The 19,216-nt window shown below is 36.7% G+C and overlaps 1 protein-coding gene across 6 annotated transcripts in view; it reads left to right on the top strand.

Moving 5' to 3' along the window:
* The window catches only part of TAF1B (TATA-box binding protein associated factor, RNA polymerase I subunit B), an 83,765-nt gene that overhangs the window by 38,865 nt on the left and 25,684 nt on the right, over positions 1 to 19,216 (top strand). For all 6 annotated transcript variants that reach the window (XM_045369814.2, XM_065527441.2, XM_065527442.2 and 3 more), the window contains exon 9: positions 16,728 to 16,875. In XM_045369814.2, coding sequence (XP_045225749.2) covers positions 16,728 to 16,875 — 148 coding nt within the window. The remainder of the gene's footprint in view (positions 1 to 16,727; positions 16,876 to 19,216) is intronic.

Raw genomic sequence — 19,216 nt, 5'->3', positions numbered from 1 at the left:
GATTTTCTCTTTATCATTGGATTTCACCAATTGGATTATTATGTCCCTTGTCACAGTTTTCTTTATTTTATGTTTCTTCTGCTTGGGTTTGTTTTTTTATTTTTTTATTTTTTTTAAGACAGAGTTTTGCTCTTGTCACCCAGGCTGGAGTGCAGTGGCATGATCTCGGCTCACTGCAACCTTCGCCTCCTGGGTTCAAGTGATTCTCTTACCTCAGCCTCCCGAGTACCTGGGATTACAGGCATGCGCCACCACACCCGGCTAATTTGGTATTGTTAGTAGAGATGGGGTTTCACCATGTGGGCCAGGCTGGTCTTGAACTCCTGACCTCAGGTGATCCTGAGGGATTACAGGTGGGAGCCACTGCACCCAGCCTTCTGCTTGGGTTTTATTTACCTTAGATTTATGGGTGTGCAGTTTTCATCAAACTTGGATGTTTTTCATCCATTATTTGTTTAAATTTTTTGGCCTCCACTTGCATTTTTCTGGGACACTAATTACATGCTAGACCACTTGATATGGTACCATAGCTCCCTGAGCTTTTCCTTCTTTTTATTTTTCCAGCCTTTCTGCTTAGTATGTTTTGTTTTGATAATTTCTATTGTTATGTCTCCAAATTCAGTGATCTTTACTTGAGTATCTTCTAATGTGTCGTTAAACCCATTCAATATGTTTTTCATTTCAGATACTACATTTTTCATTTCTGGAACTTCCATTTTAGTCTTATTTCTTCTCTTTCTCTTCTCATTATGTTGTTTTCTTTTATATTCTTGACTATATTGACAATATTTGTAATAGATGTTTTAAAACCCTTGTCTACCAATTCCATTGTCTTTGTTATGTCTGGGTCTGTTTTTTTGTTTGTTTTTTTTTTGAGATGGAGTCTCACTCTGTTGCCCAGGCTAGAGTGCAGTGGTGCGATCTCTGCTCACTGCAAGCTCCGCCTCCTGGGTTCACGCCATTCTCCTGGCTCAGCCTCCCAAGTAGCTGGGACTACAGGTGCCCACCACCACACCTGGCTAATTTTTTGTATTTTTAATAGAGACGGGGTTTCACCGTGTTTTGCCAGGATGGTCCTGACCTCGTGATCCGCCCGCCTCAGCCTCCCAAAGTGCTGGGATTACAGGCATGAGCCACTGCGCCCGGCCTGTTTTTATTGATTGGTTATGTATCATATTTTCCTGCCTCTTTGCATGACTGGTAATTTTTTATTAGATGCAGTCATTGTAATTTTTACGTTGTTGAGTGCTAGATTTTTTTGTTCTGGTATATAATTAAGTAACCTGAAGAACAGTTTAATCCTTTAGAAGCTTGTTTTTAAGTTTTTTGTGGTTTGTTATTAATAGTCCCTTTTTTCTGGGACTATTTTAGCCTTACTACTAAGGTATATCCATACTAAAGACTCTACCCAGTGCCCCTGATATTACGAGGTCTCTGCAGTTTGACTGTTTGCCTTCTGTGAGCTTTGGAAATTGTTTGCTCTACTGCTTTTCTGTTATTTTTTTTGCTGGCCTCAGATATTTTCTCATACATGCACATATTGATACCCAGCCAAACATGTGAGAGGGCTCCTTTGCAGGTCTCTGGATCTCTGTCTATGCAATTTTGTCCTTTCTGGTACTAAGCTTGCAAATTTTAGCCACCTCAGCTTCCAGAAACTCCAGTCTCTGTCTCCTCAGCCCATCAAGACCACCTAGCTCTGTTTCACTTCCCACCCTTGCACTGCACTGCAGTTTGGAAACTGCCTCCAGGCAGTAAGCTGGGGCCATTTGTTTCTCTTCTCTTAGGATTAGTGTCCCATGCTGTCTGTTGTCCAATGCTTGAACCTGTTCTTTCATATATATTTTCCAGTTCTCTGTTGGATACGGTGGAAGGTCAATTCCCATAGTCGGTAATCCTTCATGGGCAGAAACAGAAGTGTTCCAAATACTGATTTTTAGACATTTAGAAATAGAGTCAGTATTCAGATGCTTTTTAGGTATTACCCAAACAGTTCTTTCTCAAATGCCTAAAAGCATCTTGTTGCTCATTCATTCTTAGATTTTTTTAAATTGTAGTCTCTATTCATGAATATTGTCACTAATCTGATCTTTACTTAAATCTTTTCCTCTAAATATCTGCCCTAGTAATAATCCCTTTTGTTGATCTATTTTTTTCTTTTTTGAAGTAATATTGTTTTTAATTGACAAATTATAATTATATACATGTACGGGGTACAGTGATATTTTGAGATATATATACCATGTGAAACGATTACATCAAGCTAATTAACATATCTGTCACCTCACCTATCATTTTTATGGTGACACGTTTGAAATTTACTCTCTTATTTTATTTTTTATTTTATTTTTTTTCGAGATGGAGTTTTACTCTTGTTGCCCAGGCTGGAGTGCAATGGCACGATCTGTGTTCACCACAACCTCCACCTCCCAGGTTCAAGCGTTATCTCCTGCCTCAGCCTCCTGAGTACCTGGGATTACAGGCATGCACCACCACGGCGGACTAATTTTTTGTAGTTTTAGTAGAGACAGGGTTTCTCCATGTTGGTCAGGCTGGTCTCGAACTCCCAACCTCAGGTGATCCGCCCACCTCGGCCTCCCCAGGTGCTGGGATTACAAGCGTGAGCTACTGCACCTGGCCTACTCTCTTACTTTAAATTATACAATACAGTCATGTGCTGTATAACTGTTTCAGTCAACAATGGATCACATATACAGCGGTGCGATCTACAATCTAATAAGATTGTAATGGAGCTGAAAAATTCCTGTCACCTAATGATGTTGTAGACTTCATAACGTCTTAGCACAACACATTACTTGTGTGTTTGTGGTGATGCTGCTATAAACAGACCTATACTGCCAGTGGTAGAAAAGTATAGCATATATAATTATGTATGATACAGAATACCTTTTTAAAATTACTGTCCTGTTTCTTTTATTCCCCAACTTTCTTTCCTTCTAAGGTGTAAGAATTTTTTTTGGTATGCTTAATTTTCTTAATTAAAGATTAAAAATGATGCCTGGGCCGGGCGCGGTGGCTCAAGCCTGTAATCCCAGCACTTTGGGAGGCCGAGATGGGTGGATCACGAGGTCAGGAGATCGAGACCATCCTGGCTAACACGGTGAAACCCCGTCTCTACTAAAAAAAATACAAAAAAATAGCCGGGCGAGGTGGTGGGCGCCTGTAGTCCCAGCTACTCGGGAGGCTGAGGCAGGAGAATGGCGTGAACCCGGGAGGCGGAGCTTGCAGTGAGCTGAGATCCGGCCACTGCACTCCAGCCTGGGCGACAGAGCGAGACTCCGTCTCAAAAAAAAAAAAAAAAAATGATGCCTGATGTATCTCCCTGTTTCTGCGGTACATGTGATAATTTAATACATTTATATAATTTGGAGTACATAATACTTGATAATAACTGTGTTACTGTTACTGGTTTATGTATTTACTGTACTTGTAATCATTACTTTAGAGTGTACTACTTCTACTTATTAAAAAAAAAGTTAACAGCCTCAGGCAGGTTCCTTAGGAGATATTCCAGAAGAAGGCATTGTTACCACAGGAGATGACAGCTCCATGCGTGTTACTGCCCCTAACCCCATATAGGCCTGGGCTCATGTGTGTGTTTGTGTTTTAGTTTTTAACAAAAAAGTTTAAAGAGTAAAAAATAAAAATAAAAATTTTTTAAATAGAAAAAAGTTTATTACGGAATAAGGATATAAAGAAAAAAACATTTTTGTATAGCTGTACAGGATGTCTGTGTTTTAAACTAAGTTTTATTACAAGAGTCAAAAAGTTAAACTTTTTTTTAAGTTTATATGGAAAAGATACAGTAAGCTAAGATTCATTTATTACTGAAGAAAGAAGCATATTTTTTATAAATTTTGTGTAGCCTAAGTATACAGCATTTATGTAGTGTGCAATAATATTGTAAGTCTTCACATTCACTCACCACTCACTCTCTGGCTCACCCAGAGCAACTTTCAGTCTTAAAGGCTTCATTCGTGGTTAGTGCCCTGTAGAAGTGTACAGTTTGTTTATGCTGTATTTTTACTGTACCTTTTCTATGTGTAGATACATAAATACTTACCATTGTGTTACAGTTTCCTACAGCATTCAGCAGTATATAACATGCAATACATGTTTGTAGCCTGGGAGTAATAGGCTATCTCATATAGCCTAGGTGTATAGTGGGCTGTACCATAAGCACACTCTTCACACAATGAAATTGCCAATGATGCATTTCTCAGAAAGTATCTCTGTCATTAAGCTACGCATGACTATACATTATTATTGACTGTAGTCACTCTGCTGTGCAGTAGATCTCAAAACTTGTTCCTTCTGTCTTCTGAAACTTTGTACCCTTTGACCAGCAACTCCCCATTCCCTCCCTCCTCAGCTTCACCCAGGCCTGGATTCTTCATATAAGTGAGATCGTGCGGTATTTGCCTTTCTATGCCTGGCTAATTTTACTTATGGGCCTTCCAGGTTCACCCATGTTGTCGCAAATGACAGAATTTCCCTCTGAATTTAAGGCTGAATAGTTTCCCATTCAATATCAGTACTATGTTTTCTTACATTCATCCATCGATGGACACTTAGGTTGAGTCCATATCTTGGCTTTTGTTAATTATGCTGCAGTGAACCCCTTCAACATACTGATTTTGATTTTTTTGGATATATATCCAGCAGTAGGATTGCTGGGTCATATGGTGGTTCTGTTTTACGTTTTTCCGTGATGGCTACAGTAATTTACATTCCCACCAACAACGTACAAGAGTTCTCTTTTCTTCGCATCCTTACCAGCGGTTACCTTTCATCTTCTTAAATTCATTTTGAGTGAAGGGACAGGGTAAAAAGGTAGAGAGACTTCTTAGAGATTTTGGTGGAAGATACAAGCAAAGAAAATAATACGAGATTATGTGTTGGTAGCAACCATTGCACTTTGCTTTTTTCCGCTTACATCTTGGAGAGCACTTTAAAAACATTATTTTGGAATAATTTTAGATTTATAGAAAAGTTGCAAAACTAAGAATAGTACAAAGAATACCCATGTATCCTGTACCCAGATTTAACTGTTGTTAGCATTTTATACCATTGTTTGATCATTTGTGCCATTTTCCCTGTCTACTTACCTACGTGTGTACCTGTGTAATTTTATTTCTGAATCATTGATTATAAGTTATATCCATCCTGACCTGATTATAAGTTATAATCATTGATTATGTTATATTACTCCTGAGTACTTTAAAAGACTAAAACAAGGTAGCTAAGTAATGAAAAAATAAGCCAAACCAGAAACAATCTTAATGTCTATCAACAGGAAAATGGATAAAATGTGATATAGTCATATAATGATACATTAAACCACTATGAAAATTAATGAACTGCAACTACAAGCAAAGTGAATGAACCTAAGAAACATTATATAGAGTGTGAAAGGCAAAGCTCAGGCTGGACGTGGTGGCTCTCCCTGTTGTCTCAGCTACTAGGGAGGCTGAAGTGGGAAGATTGGTTGAGCCTTGGGAGGTCAAGGCTGCAGTGAGCTATGATCATGCCACTGCACTCCAGCCTGGACGACAGAGCAAGACCCTGTCTCAAATAATAATCATAACTTAAAAAAAAAGGCAAAGCTCAGAAAACTACATACTATGGTATAATACTGTCTTTTTAAAAGGCAAGTTAACAATGAGCAAAATTCAGTAAAGTAGTTACCTCTGGAGGGGGAGACAGAGGGATGGGACAGGGAAGAAGTACGCTGATAGATACAACAATATTGATAATGTTTTAGTTCTTAAGTTGGGTAGTGGATTCATAGGCGTTTATTATTATCATGCTTCGTAGCTTACAGATATTGTGTATGTATTATTTTGCATTTTTCAAAATTTCAAAGGCAGCAAAGGATGTTGTCTAAATAGAATTTATAAAAGAGAGGAGTAAAAGAGAGCATGTCATGCATGGTTTGATTGTGTATGTCTTACATCCCTAACTAAAAGTGTAAATTAATTGAGCATAAAGACCATATTTAATGCTTCTATTTTATTATCGATATTATAGATTCTATAAAACCTGTAATTCCGTCTACAAAATAAGGATAGTCTGTGTTTATTGATTACGTGATTTGAAATAGCTATAAAACAGTAAGTTTAAACACTTTATTTTCAGTAAAATTCACATTGTTCTGTTGGGGAGTTTTTCTCACACAGGTAGGAAATTTCCAAACTGCTTCTGATGTATTTATTACACAATATATCAGAAGGCCACTAAATAGTAGCATTTGGTTAAGAAAAATTTAAAGAAAAAACATTCTGTTAAATTTTAGTAGTAAATATATAAGGGATATAACTTCTGCTTGTAAGCAAGGACATTTAAAAATAAGAGTTATGGGTGTGTCAGTATCATTCATATGAAAAAGTTACCAGTTCAGATTCTTACCGATATGCTGAAACTAATAGTGAGTTACTCAGGCTAGAAAATATATCTGAGACTACATTTATATTTCTTTTAGAATCATACCTCATTGTTTGCTAAGTGAAGCTGATGATTTTGTATGGATTACCTGTGATTTTGTTTCATCCTGGGCCAGTATGCCCCAGTACCCAGTATGCCTGGGGTGCCCTCACCTCTCCCTCCCAGGAGGAGAGAATGGGAACTTGGTTTCACACTAGCCTAAACTAAACCGAGTAATGGCAGAGGTAAATCTGCTGCAACAGTAATCATATAACCCTTCCAAAATCAAATAGAAATTATTTTGAGATTATCTACTCTTCTTGATACCATCTTTTAAACTTCATTGCTACAGATATGTGAAATTGGAACATGGCTGTGCAACAATCAGCAGAGTGTTTGGAGAACAGACACATATTAAGGAGGACTCCAGTAGGTTTTTACCAGCTCTGATCCTGGGGCCAAAACAAATTATTATCTCCTGTTCAGTTGGCAAATCCTCATTGGTCAGCAGTTCATAATTTTGTATTTGTTTATAAGGTTTGTGTTTGCCTGTGCAAGTTGACAACACGTTTCTAAAAAGGCCTCGTCCTCAGGGCCAAGACTATATTTCACATAAAGCAATATGTTCACCACAAATCCCCAGAAGACTAGATTTTGAACATAAAAAAAATATTTTTTGTGGTTGGGCATGGTGGCTTACGCCTGTAATCCCAGCACTTTGGGAGGGTGAGGTGGGAGTATCCGTTAAGCCCTGGAGTTTGAGACCAGCCTGGGCAACATGGTGAAACCCTGGCTCTACAAAAAATACAAACATTAGCTGGATGTGGCGGCACCTGCCTGTGGTCCCAGCTACTCAGGAGGCTGAGGTGAGAGGATCACCTGAGCCCAGAAAGTGGAGGCTGCAGTGAGCTGTGATTGTGCCACTGCACTACAGCCTAGGCAACAGAGTGAGACCCTGTCTCAAAAAAAAAAAAAAAAAAAACGTATTTTTTTCTACTACATAGTAGGTTTACTGTCCTTAAGAAAAGTCTAGCAGATTAAAAATGCAGGGTGAACTATTTATGCATCATGATACATGTGGAATTCATTTTATTCTTTTTCCATAAATATAGTGCTTTGTCATTACTTCTGGTAGTTTTATTCCTCGTTAATTTTCCTTTGTTATGGAGAGTCTTGATATCTGTTTGGATTAACAGGTGCACTTAGCATTAGCTTTTTCTCTGCTGAATCTTTGCCTCAAAACAACAATAAGAGTAAGTAAGGGTGAGGCACTGCACTCTTTTTTTTTTTTTTTTTTTTAAATAGCTGAGCAGGAAGTTTGCCTCTGACAGGGTATTGTAATCAGGTTTATCACAGGAGCCTGCTGTTGTGTAACAGAAACTCTAGCCTGTCCTTACCTGTCTTAAAGTATTGCTTCATGAAGGAAAATAAACTCGCTGTAAATTTGTGAAATTCAATAAAATGCTTTCCCAAGCACTCTGTTTTTAATGCGTGCTGGAACAATTTATTGTAGCTTTGTGGTCTTTTAAAAAAAGTATTAAACTTGTAATTTCTTACTATTGTAATGAAATGGACCTGTATCACTCTAGAAGCCCTGTATGTCACATTTATTATACCTTTTAGACACATCCTCAGCCAAGTGTAGTAAATGTCCACACTCCCTCCCTTCTTCCCTCCCTTCGTTCCCTCTTTTTTCAAGAAGAGGTGGTTTGTGTTGCCTTCAGATGACTGTTGATTTAATTGACAGGCAGCTTTTCTTCATTGTGTGCTTTTTGCTTTTGCTCACAAAAGTGCATTCACTATTCTATAGTATGTTGAAACTTTTAAATGGAAACGGCTTTTCATTAACAAAGGACGCCTTTTCTTCCCTGCTTCCATGCCTTAGCTTTCTCCACTAAGTCTTGGCTTCTTCAGCAGCTGTACCTCCACCAGAAATGACAAAAGGTGCAATTGTGCTAGGAGATGGCGATGAAGATATGCCAGTGGAGTTTTGTGTGTGGGCTGCTGGGGACTGTTTTCCTTCTGTGTTTGGTTTTGTTTTATTTTTGTTATTCCAGAAAGTTGAGAGCACATCTAAAAACCAAAAAAAAAAAAAAAACAACAAAAAACAAAAAAACCCTTTTCAAACCTTTATCCCAGGTGAGCTGTTTCTTTCCATTAAGTTGTTGTGTTAGTATTTCAGTGGCCCCTCTGTCTTAATTACAACAAAATCTGGCAAACCTCACTTAAAGCAGAGGGACATGGCATACAGAGAGAGTTGATGTGGTTTGTTTTCTTTTTCCAAGCAGCGTGAGAGTCTCAGTCTTCCTGCCATTACCCTGACTTAGGAGCAGAGCTCAGGAGAGGTGTGCAAATTAAATTTTAGTCTTTCCAGCCATCTCCTTTTTCTTAGTTGTGATTCGTGAGCCCAGGTAGATAGCCAGTTCATTTCATTTACTTAAATTAATTTGGAGATAACCCTCTTCTCCTTTTTCTGCCTCTGCCTCTTCTGCTGCTCCATTTGTGACTCAACTTTCTGGAGTGTGGTGCTGACTTGAAGCCCTATTTACTTCTAGCAAAAATCTTTCAGTTTACCTCGTAGAATAAACTGAAAATCTAGTTATCTTTCAGGGGCACCATCTCTTCACAGCATACCAAATAATCAGATCATTGATTGAACCGAAGTATTTGGTCTAGACATACTTGTCTGTATTAGATACAATTTATTCTGTCAGTGACTTACAATAGGTCTACTTCTATCTTTTCAGCCTTGATTTTCTTTATATATTTTAAACCTACAGATGAGTTTAAAAATAGATAATATGTAACATAGATACTGTTCTACCACAGTCCTTGGCAGTGTTTCTCAATCCTCTCAAGAGTTAGTCATTTCATCATCCCTCGCTAGACTCAGCAAGAAGGGATAAAGAGGAAACTGGAAATTTATTCTGAAGTACATCTCCAATATTTTGAATGTTGATCAACAGCATTCTGATCTTCTCCCTGAATGAGTAAAAAGAAAAGATGTAATACTGGGTCAGCCAAACCCACTGCGTGGCACTTAGCCAGGATGATTCATTTTGCCTTGGAGCAATCTTACACCCTTTGTGAAACTGGGTTTCTTTTGGTGGAAGGAAGAAAAAGTCTCCTCCAGAGCTGTCAGTCACTTCTTAAGCACCTTCAAATGAAGGCCTTATTGGATTGTTTTGATCTGCCCGGAGTCTTCAAACCTGACTCTGGATTTATTCACCTTCTTACTCTGCAGGCCACATGTAGTGCTTGGGATTGTTTGTGCAATCTTTATTAGCATAATAATCTGACAGGTTTCAAGTCTACTTGAGGGAAATTGAGGTGAGCATGATGATCGGGTTCCCTCATTTCTACTCTTCCCTCCCAGACAGCATGAGGGAGACAAGCCAGCTGGTGTTTTCTTGTGTTCCTGGCCCACTTCCCCGTGCCCCCGCCCCCCACCCCCCTGCCGCCCCTGGCTACCATCATCTCGGCCTCACTGGAATGTGTATATGTGCCTCTCTTTCCAAACTTGGAGAGTTAAACTAGCTGAGCACTCCCTCCTGTCTACAAGAAAAATAGCCTCTGCATTTTATTTTTTGTTTCCTGAAACTGGCATATTCTGTTTTCTGGGGATCCATAGCAATTTCATTAATCTCTGGACGCTCTCAGGCTTTAGTGTGCTTAAGAATATCCTGGAGAGCTTGTTTAAACTGCAGATTCTTAGACCCAGTGTCAGAAATGGATTCAGTAAGTATAGTGTGGGCTCTAAGAAGATGTTTTTTGGAAGCATCTTGCAAGGGATTCTGATGGAGATTGTGCTTTGAGCAGTGCACATAAGCCTTATCTGTATCTCTGTCTGTCTTTTGTTATTTCACCTTGTCCCACAGAAGAGTTGAGGTAGAATTAGCAGATAACCAACGGGTCAGTATAAAACAAAATGCTGTTATACCTTATTAAGTATGTGTTGTTTTAAACAGGATTCTGTTTAAAACTGTTTGGGAACTATGTCTATGTAGAGACTGGTCTATGAGTTTAACATATATGAAAATAGTGAAAATCAAGGCTAAAAAGATAGCAGTATCCCTACTCTCTGTGTAAGTCATTGACAGAGTACATTGTATCTGATGGATAAGATTCTGGCAGGCTTCTTATTCTGGGAAATGCAGACACATCTCTTGGTGTTACATTTTTAATAATTATAGTTTAATAACTCCGTATTTCCCCCAAAGGTATATTTCTATTTCTAAGAGGTTTTGTGTAAGATAAAAGTAGATATTAGCAAATGGTATAAATTTTGAATGTCTGTATATTTCATATATGCTGAATTTTTAAAATTTTTCAGCTTTATTACACTTCTAATTATGACCTCTTTAACATGTTGTGTGTGTGTGTTTTTCCTTTAGACAGACATTACTTAGATTCCTTTTTTCTTTTTTTTTCTCCTGCCACCTTGTCTGAGAACTTAGGTTCCATTTTATACTTTTTTTGGTGGCAATATATACGTAAAAGTTACCATTTTAGCCATTTGTAAGTGTGCAGCTCAGTGGTATTGAGTGTATTTACATTTTTGTGCATCCATCACCACCATCCATCTCTAGAATTTTTTCATCTTCCCACATTGAAACTCATAGGCATTAGACACCAACTTCCCATTCCCCACTTGTTCCATCCTCTGGTAACCCCCGTTCTGCTTTCTGTTTCTAGGAATTTGACTTCTTTAGGTATCTCATAAATGTGGACTCATACAACATTTGTCCGTTTGTGTCTGGCGTCTGGCTTATTTCACTTAGCATAATATCTTTAAGGATCACCTATAGTGTAGCTCGTGTTGGAATTTCATTCCTTTTCAGGCTGGATAATATTCTGTGATATATATAAAACATTCAAAATCTATACTACTTGCTAATATCCAGCTTTATCTTATATAAAATATATATACATTTATGTACATACATACCACATTTTGTTCATCCATTCATTGGTGTACATTTGGGTCATTTCTACCTTTTGGCTATTGTGAGCAATGCCAACAGGAACATTGGTATACAAATATTTGTTCGCGTCCCTGCTTTCAATTCCAGAAGTGCTATTATTGGATCATATAGTAAGGCTATGTTTAATTTTTTAGACAACCATAATATATTTTTGAATGTTATTTTTTTCTTATTATAAAAGTAATGTATTCAGAATTAGAAGAAATGTAGAAAATAATGAGAAGTATAAAGAAGGAGATGAAAATTACAGTCTGATTTCTCATGAATGCCATTAACATTTGCTATTTTTGATTGTCTTATTTAATGTGCATAAACATATTTGCAAAATTAGGATTGAAGCGTATATACAAATTTGTCTCCTGCATTTTAAAAATTGAGTATTGTACTATGAATATTTTCCTAAGTCATGAAACAGCCTATCAAAGCACGTTTTCTTAGCTGCTTAATATGATGCATGATATGTATATCTAACATAAATATCCAGTAATAAGGAAATGATGGATTCATAAAGAAGAATATTTTACAGTCACTCAAAATGATGTTCTCACAGGTTATCTCGTGGCATTAGAAAATTCTCACAAAACATAATGTTAGGTCATAATTCAGGAGATGAAACTATATTCTTAATCTAGTTTGTACAAAAGCTCTCAAACAGGCAGGAGCTTGGCCTAAGAGCAATGTAAACTATTAGAGGGATTTTAGTATGGGAAAGACATACCCGATTTTCATTTTATAATCTTACCCTGGGCTGGGTGCAGTGGCTCATGCCTGTAATCCCAACACTTTGGGAGGCCAAGGCAGGCGGATTGCATGACCCTAGGAGTTCAAGACCAGCCTGGGCAACATGACAAAACTCCATCTCTACAAAAAATAGAAAAAAATTAGCTGGGTGTGGTGGCGCATGCCTGTAGTCGCAGCCTACCCAGATGGCTGAGGCAGGAGGATCACTTGAGCCCAGGAGGTCAAGGCTGTAGTGAGTGTGATCATGCCACAGCACTCCAGCCTGGGCAATAGAGTGAGACCCTGTCTCAAAAAAATAAAATAATAAAATAAAATAAAATCTTACCTTGGCTCCCAATTGCAAAGAGGTAGAAGCAGATATAGGGCTGTCAGGAGGTTTTTGATAGTTTGGGTCTGGGGTAGAGTTGTGATGAGAAGGACTATCACTGAAGACCAAGCTTGCAGGTGGAGTGAAGTCTGTGGAATGGAATGAATGTGGTGTGTGAGGGAAGGGAGGTGTCAAGGATGTTCCTAAATGTTTGCTTTTTGTGACTGGGTAAGGAACACTGCTGGAGGGATTAAAATTTAGGGATGTGGAAGATGTTGGGATATATAAGTTTGACATACTAGAGAGATAATCCAAGTAGAGATGTCAAATAGGCTGTTGAATTTAAATCCCAATGTTATAAATATGGATGTGCCCAAATGAACTGAGAGGAAAGTCCACCCAGATCCTAACAGAGGGTTTCTCCAAGTTGTCAGAGATTTTTATTATCTTTTAGTATAGAATTTTATATTTCCTAAATTTTCTATAATGTTGATGTGTTATTTTTATAATCAAATTTAAATGTTGCTAACATACATTCATCATGGCTTTATTTATACTGGTTTAAAAATGGGAAATAACCTAAATGCATAACAATGAGACAAGATTGGTTAAAAGAAAATGGGATGGGATTGAAAACCCTTTAGCCACCTTTAAAAAAATATTTTCAGTGTTACTCAAAAAGGAAAAGTTAGTTCTGTTTAAAAATAAAAGAAATTTTTAAAAATGAAATCTATAATACTGAATTGAGACTAGTAGAATGTGGAATCTAATCTATAGGATAAATAGATAAGCACACTTGATAATTATTTTCTCCTCAATTCATATTGGAAAGAATAGTGGCCTCTTTGTCACCAGATGTTGAGTTTGATGTATCAGCTTTTAGTGTGGAAGTTCTGAAAATATGCTAAATCCTTTTAACCTACCAGGTTGCTTTTCATTAATGACCTTACACATACTTGTCATGAATTTATCATCCATTAAATCATTTTTTAGATGATTTTTTTTCTAAGGGGAACATTTACCGCTCTAGTGTTTTGTTTGCAGATAAAAGTACTTAATTGCATCTCTTACCTGCATTATTTAAAAGGATTAAGATTGCCATAAATCTTATTAGTAATGTTAAATTGTCTCAGCTTGAAAAGATGTTTCAAATTCTGTGCAGAATGAACCAGAGGTCTAAATTAATTAATTTTATAAATAAAAAAGAGGTCACGTTCTTTTCAAAGGTCACTGAGAACTTATTTTTCTTTTCTCTTTTTAAAATTCACAGATTAAAATACAATCAATAGTATTTTAGTGTACAAGTAGATTAACTGTATCCCAACGTTAAAGAAAATCTTAAAATGCCACATTGCTACTTTGGATTAACAGAAAATTACTCTGTATTCTTTAGCTACAGATCAATCATATGTTGATAATATAACATAAACTGAAGGCATTTTTCCTAAGGAAATGTAAGAGTTTAGCTATTGAAGTAGTTGTACCAAAATAAATATAATACAGAGAAGATTTTAACTTCAGACAAAGGGAAATCACGCATAGTTATAAATTCTAAAAACTCACAGTATGCTTGTTTCTGTATAAGCACATACCCCTGCACCATTAAGGTCTTTCCACCTTTGTATTTGAACGATGATTTCTCCCACAAAGGTGATGCATGAAGCTTTTTTTTTTTTTTTTTTACTTTTTATTGAGGTAAAATAGACACATAGGAAAGTCTACACATCATAAATGTATATACAGTGTGATGAATTTTCACAACCTGAACACAGTCACATCCCCAGCACCCAGCTTCATGGAGAAGCATTACTAGCACCCCAGGAGCTCTGCTGCGTGCTCCCTTCCAGTCCTGTCCTACCCACCCTTAGAGTAATCAGATCCTGACTTCTAACAGTACAGAAGCTGGGGACAGAGTTACTGAGTTTTATACTTTATATAAATGGAATTGTTCTCTTTTGCATCTGGCTTTTTTCTTTGAACATTATGTTTTGAAGATTGACTCATTGTTGCATGTAGCACATTCACTTACTGAATACTGTTCCATTGTGAGATTATATCACAATTTACTGATCTATTGTAGATAAGTAATTTACGGACATTTGAGTAATTTCCAGCCTAGAATTGTCACAAATAGTGTTGTTATGAACATCCTAGTACATGTCTTTTATGGTCATGCATACACATTTCTGCTGGGTATACATAGCTAGGAGTAGAATTCCCTTGACTTAGGGGGTACATATGCTCAACTTTAATAGATACTGCAAAATGGATTTTCAAAATTTTTATATTAGACTCAATTTTAATAGTGTTCTACCATATCAGAAATGTTAGTTTTTTGAAATCTCGCAAGCACATGTGTGTTATAACCCGATAATTTCTATTTTGTACTATAGTTATTTATCCAAGCCTTATCTCCTTTCTCGATTGTCAACTCTTTAAAGAAATTGTCTTATTCATCTTTTTATTTCTGATATTATCTTATTCATGTTTTTATTTCCCAAAGTACTTTGCACAATTCCTTGCATATAATAGGCTCTAAACTAATTTTTTTTTTTTTTTTTTTTTTTTTTTTTTGAGACAGAGTCTCGCTCTGTGCCCAGGCTGGAGTGCAGTGGTACAATCTCGGCGTACTGCAAGCTCCGCCTCCCGGGTTTACGACATTCTCCTGCCTCAGCCTCCCGAGTAACTAGGACTACAGGTGCCCGCCACCACACCTGGCTAATTTTTTGTATTTTTAGTAGAGATGGGGTTTCACCGTGTTAGCCGGGATGGTCTTGATCTCTGACCTCGTGATCCACCCACCTCGGCCTCCCAAAGTGCTGGGATTACAGGCATGAGCCACCACGCCCAGCTGCTCTAAACTAAATTTTTTATGAGAATAGATGAGTAAATGAAAAATTACATGCAGTATTAATATTAGGAATGTTTATAAATTGCAAAAATACAAATGGTATATGCAAAAAACTGAGTTCTTAAAGTAAGTGCTAGACAGAATTAATATATTAATATTTGTTCATAGCTTTCCTGAACTTTTATATACTTTTTATATGCTTTTATGTGGGCCAGTTTAGTATAAAGTTGAATTGTGGATTTTTAACTACTAGACTTAAAGCCTGGCGTTACTCCCATATAGAAAAGCACGTGAATATTATGTAACAGTGATCTGCATTTGTTAGCTCTGAATTTGAAGAGCAATGAGAGAGTGCAGGTGAGAAAGGTGAGAGGGAAGTTGTGTATCAGAGCAGTCATGAAAACATTTTAACTGTGATCGGGTTGTATGAGCCAAATGGAATTTTAGTGGCTTTTAACATTTAGTATGTATCATTTAAAATTGCTGAGTTAAAATATTAAGGATTTATGGGGGTTTTCTCCCTTCATACTTTTCTCCAAATTCCAGATTTTTTTCCGTGAATGCATGTTAGTTTTATCTGTTCCTTTTTCTTTTCTTAAGCATTCTAAATACTCTGGCTTGGAACATATTACTTGCTAAATCAGAAAATTTTTTTTTTCTTTCTGACTTTGAGTTTAGGTTCAAGGGGCACATGTGCAGGTTTGTTACATGGGTAAATTGCATGTCCTGGGGGTTTGATGTATAGATTATTTTGTCACCCAGGTAATAAGCGCAGTAAAGGTAGTTTTTTGATCCTCACCCTCCACCCTCAAGTAGGCCCTTGTGTCTGCTGTTCCCTTCTTTGTGTCCATGTGTACTCAATGTTTAGCTCCCACTTATAAGTGAGAAATGCAGTATTTGGGTTTTTGTTACTGAATTAATTTGCTTAGGATAATGGCCTCCAGCTCCATCCATGTCGCTGCAAAGGACATGATCTTGTTCTTAGGGCTGTGTAGTATTCCATGGTGTATGTGGATCATAATTTCTTCATCTGGTCTGCTGTTGGTAGGCATTTAGGTTGATATTATGTCTTTGCTATTGTAAATAGTGCTGTGATGAACACACATGTGCATATATCAATGACTTATATTCCTTTGGGTATATATCCAGTAATGGGATTGCTAGCTTGAATAGCAGGTCTGTTTTAAGTTCTTTGAGAAATCTCCAAATTGCTTTCTACAGTGGCTGAACTAATTCACATTCCCACCAACAGTGCATAAGTGTTCCTTTTTATGCACAACTTCACCAGCATCTGTTATTTTTTGACTTTTTAATAATAGCCATTCTAAATCAGAACATATTTTTTAAAATAATTTTTGTTGCAAAAATTGCGACTATGATGATCTCTCTTTTATTTCAGTCTTGGCCTGACTACGAGGATATCTATAAAAAAACAATTGAAGTTGGCACATTTTTAGATTTGCCTCGTTTTCCAGACATAACTGAAGACTGCTATCTTCATCCCAACATACTGTGTATGAAATACTTGATGGAAGTCAACCTCCCTGGTAAGTGTGTGGCATATATTGTGGGGACACTTTAACTATTCGAGTTACGGTAAGCAGACTTTTCAAATCACAGAGTATTAGAACCACCTGAAAAGGTCCATGGTAACATGAAACTTAATTTCAAAATTCTTACTTAAAATAATTCAGACCCTTTAAAATCGTTAAAGGGACAATATTCAGAAATAGAGTTTTCAGAAATAGAGTTTTGTTTTGGTGTGAGGGATTTATGCTTGAAAGAAGATGTTTGATTTTTATAGTAAGTTTGCTAAGTGCAAGTAAAGTACCAAATGTTTCAGTGTATGTTTTTAATGACCTGTCCCCCATCCCAAAATGGTACTTTTTAATTTGCATGAAGCATTATTATTACGTAATGAATTCTAATTTTTAAAAAATCCTAGAAGCTAATCTCTGTAACATTTTTATTGTTTGATAATATATTCAGTCCATAAAACAAATGGAGATCAAAGTCTGGTCAGATCATATTGAGCTCTTTAAGGCAGTGAAACATAAAATGTAAAAAGAGCCTCACTATACCTGGTTCATAGTATACCAACACACAGGTAACCTCAATGGAATCTGCTGGTGGAATCCAGTCCTGAATTTCTTGTTAGACTAGAAATATGAGAAATTTTGGACTTATATTCTTAAGAGAAAATAAACATGGTGTGACTATACCATTGCTGAAGCAATGTAAAAAATGTAATTGAATGTGTTGTTAATAGGAGAGTAAAATACGTGTGTTATGTGGAAAAAGCAATATACAAAATTGTATGCACAGTAACTATAAATATGAATATAAATATGTAGTAACATGTATATAAATGTAAGTATTGTAATAATTTAAAATTTTTTTAAAAACAGGAGCAAAAATAATTTAAATTTTTCAAATGTAACATTTCTAAAGCTGAGGAATATGGCTCTTATTGACATTCCAGAAATCAGTAATTATTTAAGATTCTAGAATTTAGAAGATTTTATTTCTGCATTTGGACATGTTGTATATCAGAATTACTATTTTGGATTTTTTTTTTCTTTCTGCTGCTTTGATGGGTCTCTCAAGTACGGAAAGTTCTTGTATGCTGTCTTATATTCTAAATCCTGAGTTTATAGAGCGAATACTGGTCTATGGAAGGAACACCAGGGATTATCAAAATATAACTGATGCAGCCTGGTTAATAGCAAACAAGCATCTATCTCAAGTGTTTGTTGTTGGACAGAGAGGGGATGGTAGGTTTTCTGGCTGATATCTATAGTTTAACTATTTTTCTTGCCTAACGTTTCCTGTAAGGAGTAGAAATAAATCCATTATAATATGCAGAGAGACGTTATTGTCATTTGATATTTATTAAGTGACTTTTTGGAGGCAGTATTATAAAAAATGGAGGTAGAAAAATTTCACTTCTCACAGTCTGTTCAATAGAAATAATTTGAAATATAGAAAAAAATTACACATAAATGTTATTAGTCTCTTTATAATATTGAAAAATCAGAAACAACTTAAATATCCAAAAGAAAGGGAAGGGTTATGTAAACAGTGGTGTGTGCATTCAGTGGAACATTAGGTATGTAGCTTTTAAAATAATGTTTATGAAGAGTTCATAAAAGCATGGAAAATGTTTATGTTATAATAAAAAGTCAAGCCAAATTACAAAATTAATGTATAACATAACCACAGCTACATAAAATGAAGACATTCATGAAAAGATTAGAAGTAAATATACCAAAATGTTAAAGTGGCTGTTTCTAAGTTAGGGTAACACATGTTATTTTTTTTTCTCCTACCTTTTTGTGTCTTATAAATATCCTATATTGAGTTGTATTACTTATTAGTGGGCACGGGGAGTGCAATAAGCTTTTTCTTTTTTTTTAAAGACAAAGTCTTTCTCGGTTGACCAGGCTGAAGTGCAGTGGCGTGATGGTAGCTTATTACAACCTTGAACTCCTGGGCTCCAGTGATCCTCCCACCTCAGCCTCCCGAGTAGCTGAGACTACAGGCACGCACCACCATACCTGGCTAGCTTTTTTTGTTATTATTTTTAGTAGAGACGAGGTCTTGCCATGTTCCCCAGGCTGGTCTTGAACCTCCAGGCTCAAGCCATCTTGCTGCCTTGACCTCCCGAAGTGCTGGGATTACAGGCATACGCCACCAAGCCTGGCCTATTTTTTTTTAAACAAAAAATAGATCTACAAATTAAGTTATGATACTCCCTATATCTTAGGATTTAGATTCTAAAATGTTTACAGTTGGTATGCAAACCACCCATACATAAGATTATAAGAGTATTGGCCGGGCGCGGTTGCTCAAGCCTGTAATCCCAGCACTTTGGGAGGCTGAGATGGG

Source organism: Macaca fascicularis, chromosome 13, assembly GCF_037993035.2.
Source record: "Macaca fascicularis isolate 582-1 chromosome 13, T2T-MFA8v1.1".
NCBI classification, from domain to species: domain Eukaryota; kingdom Metazoa; phylum Chordata; class Mammalia; order Primates; family Cercopithecidae; genus Macaca; species Macaca fascicularis.
Note: the sequence above shows the minus strand (reverse complement) of the source record. Positions and strands in the feature narration are given on the sequence as shown.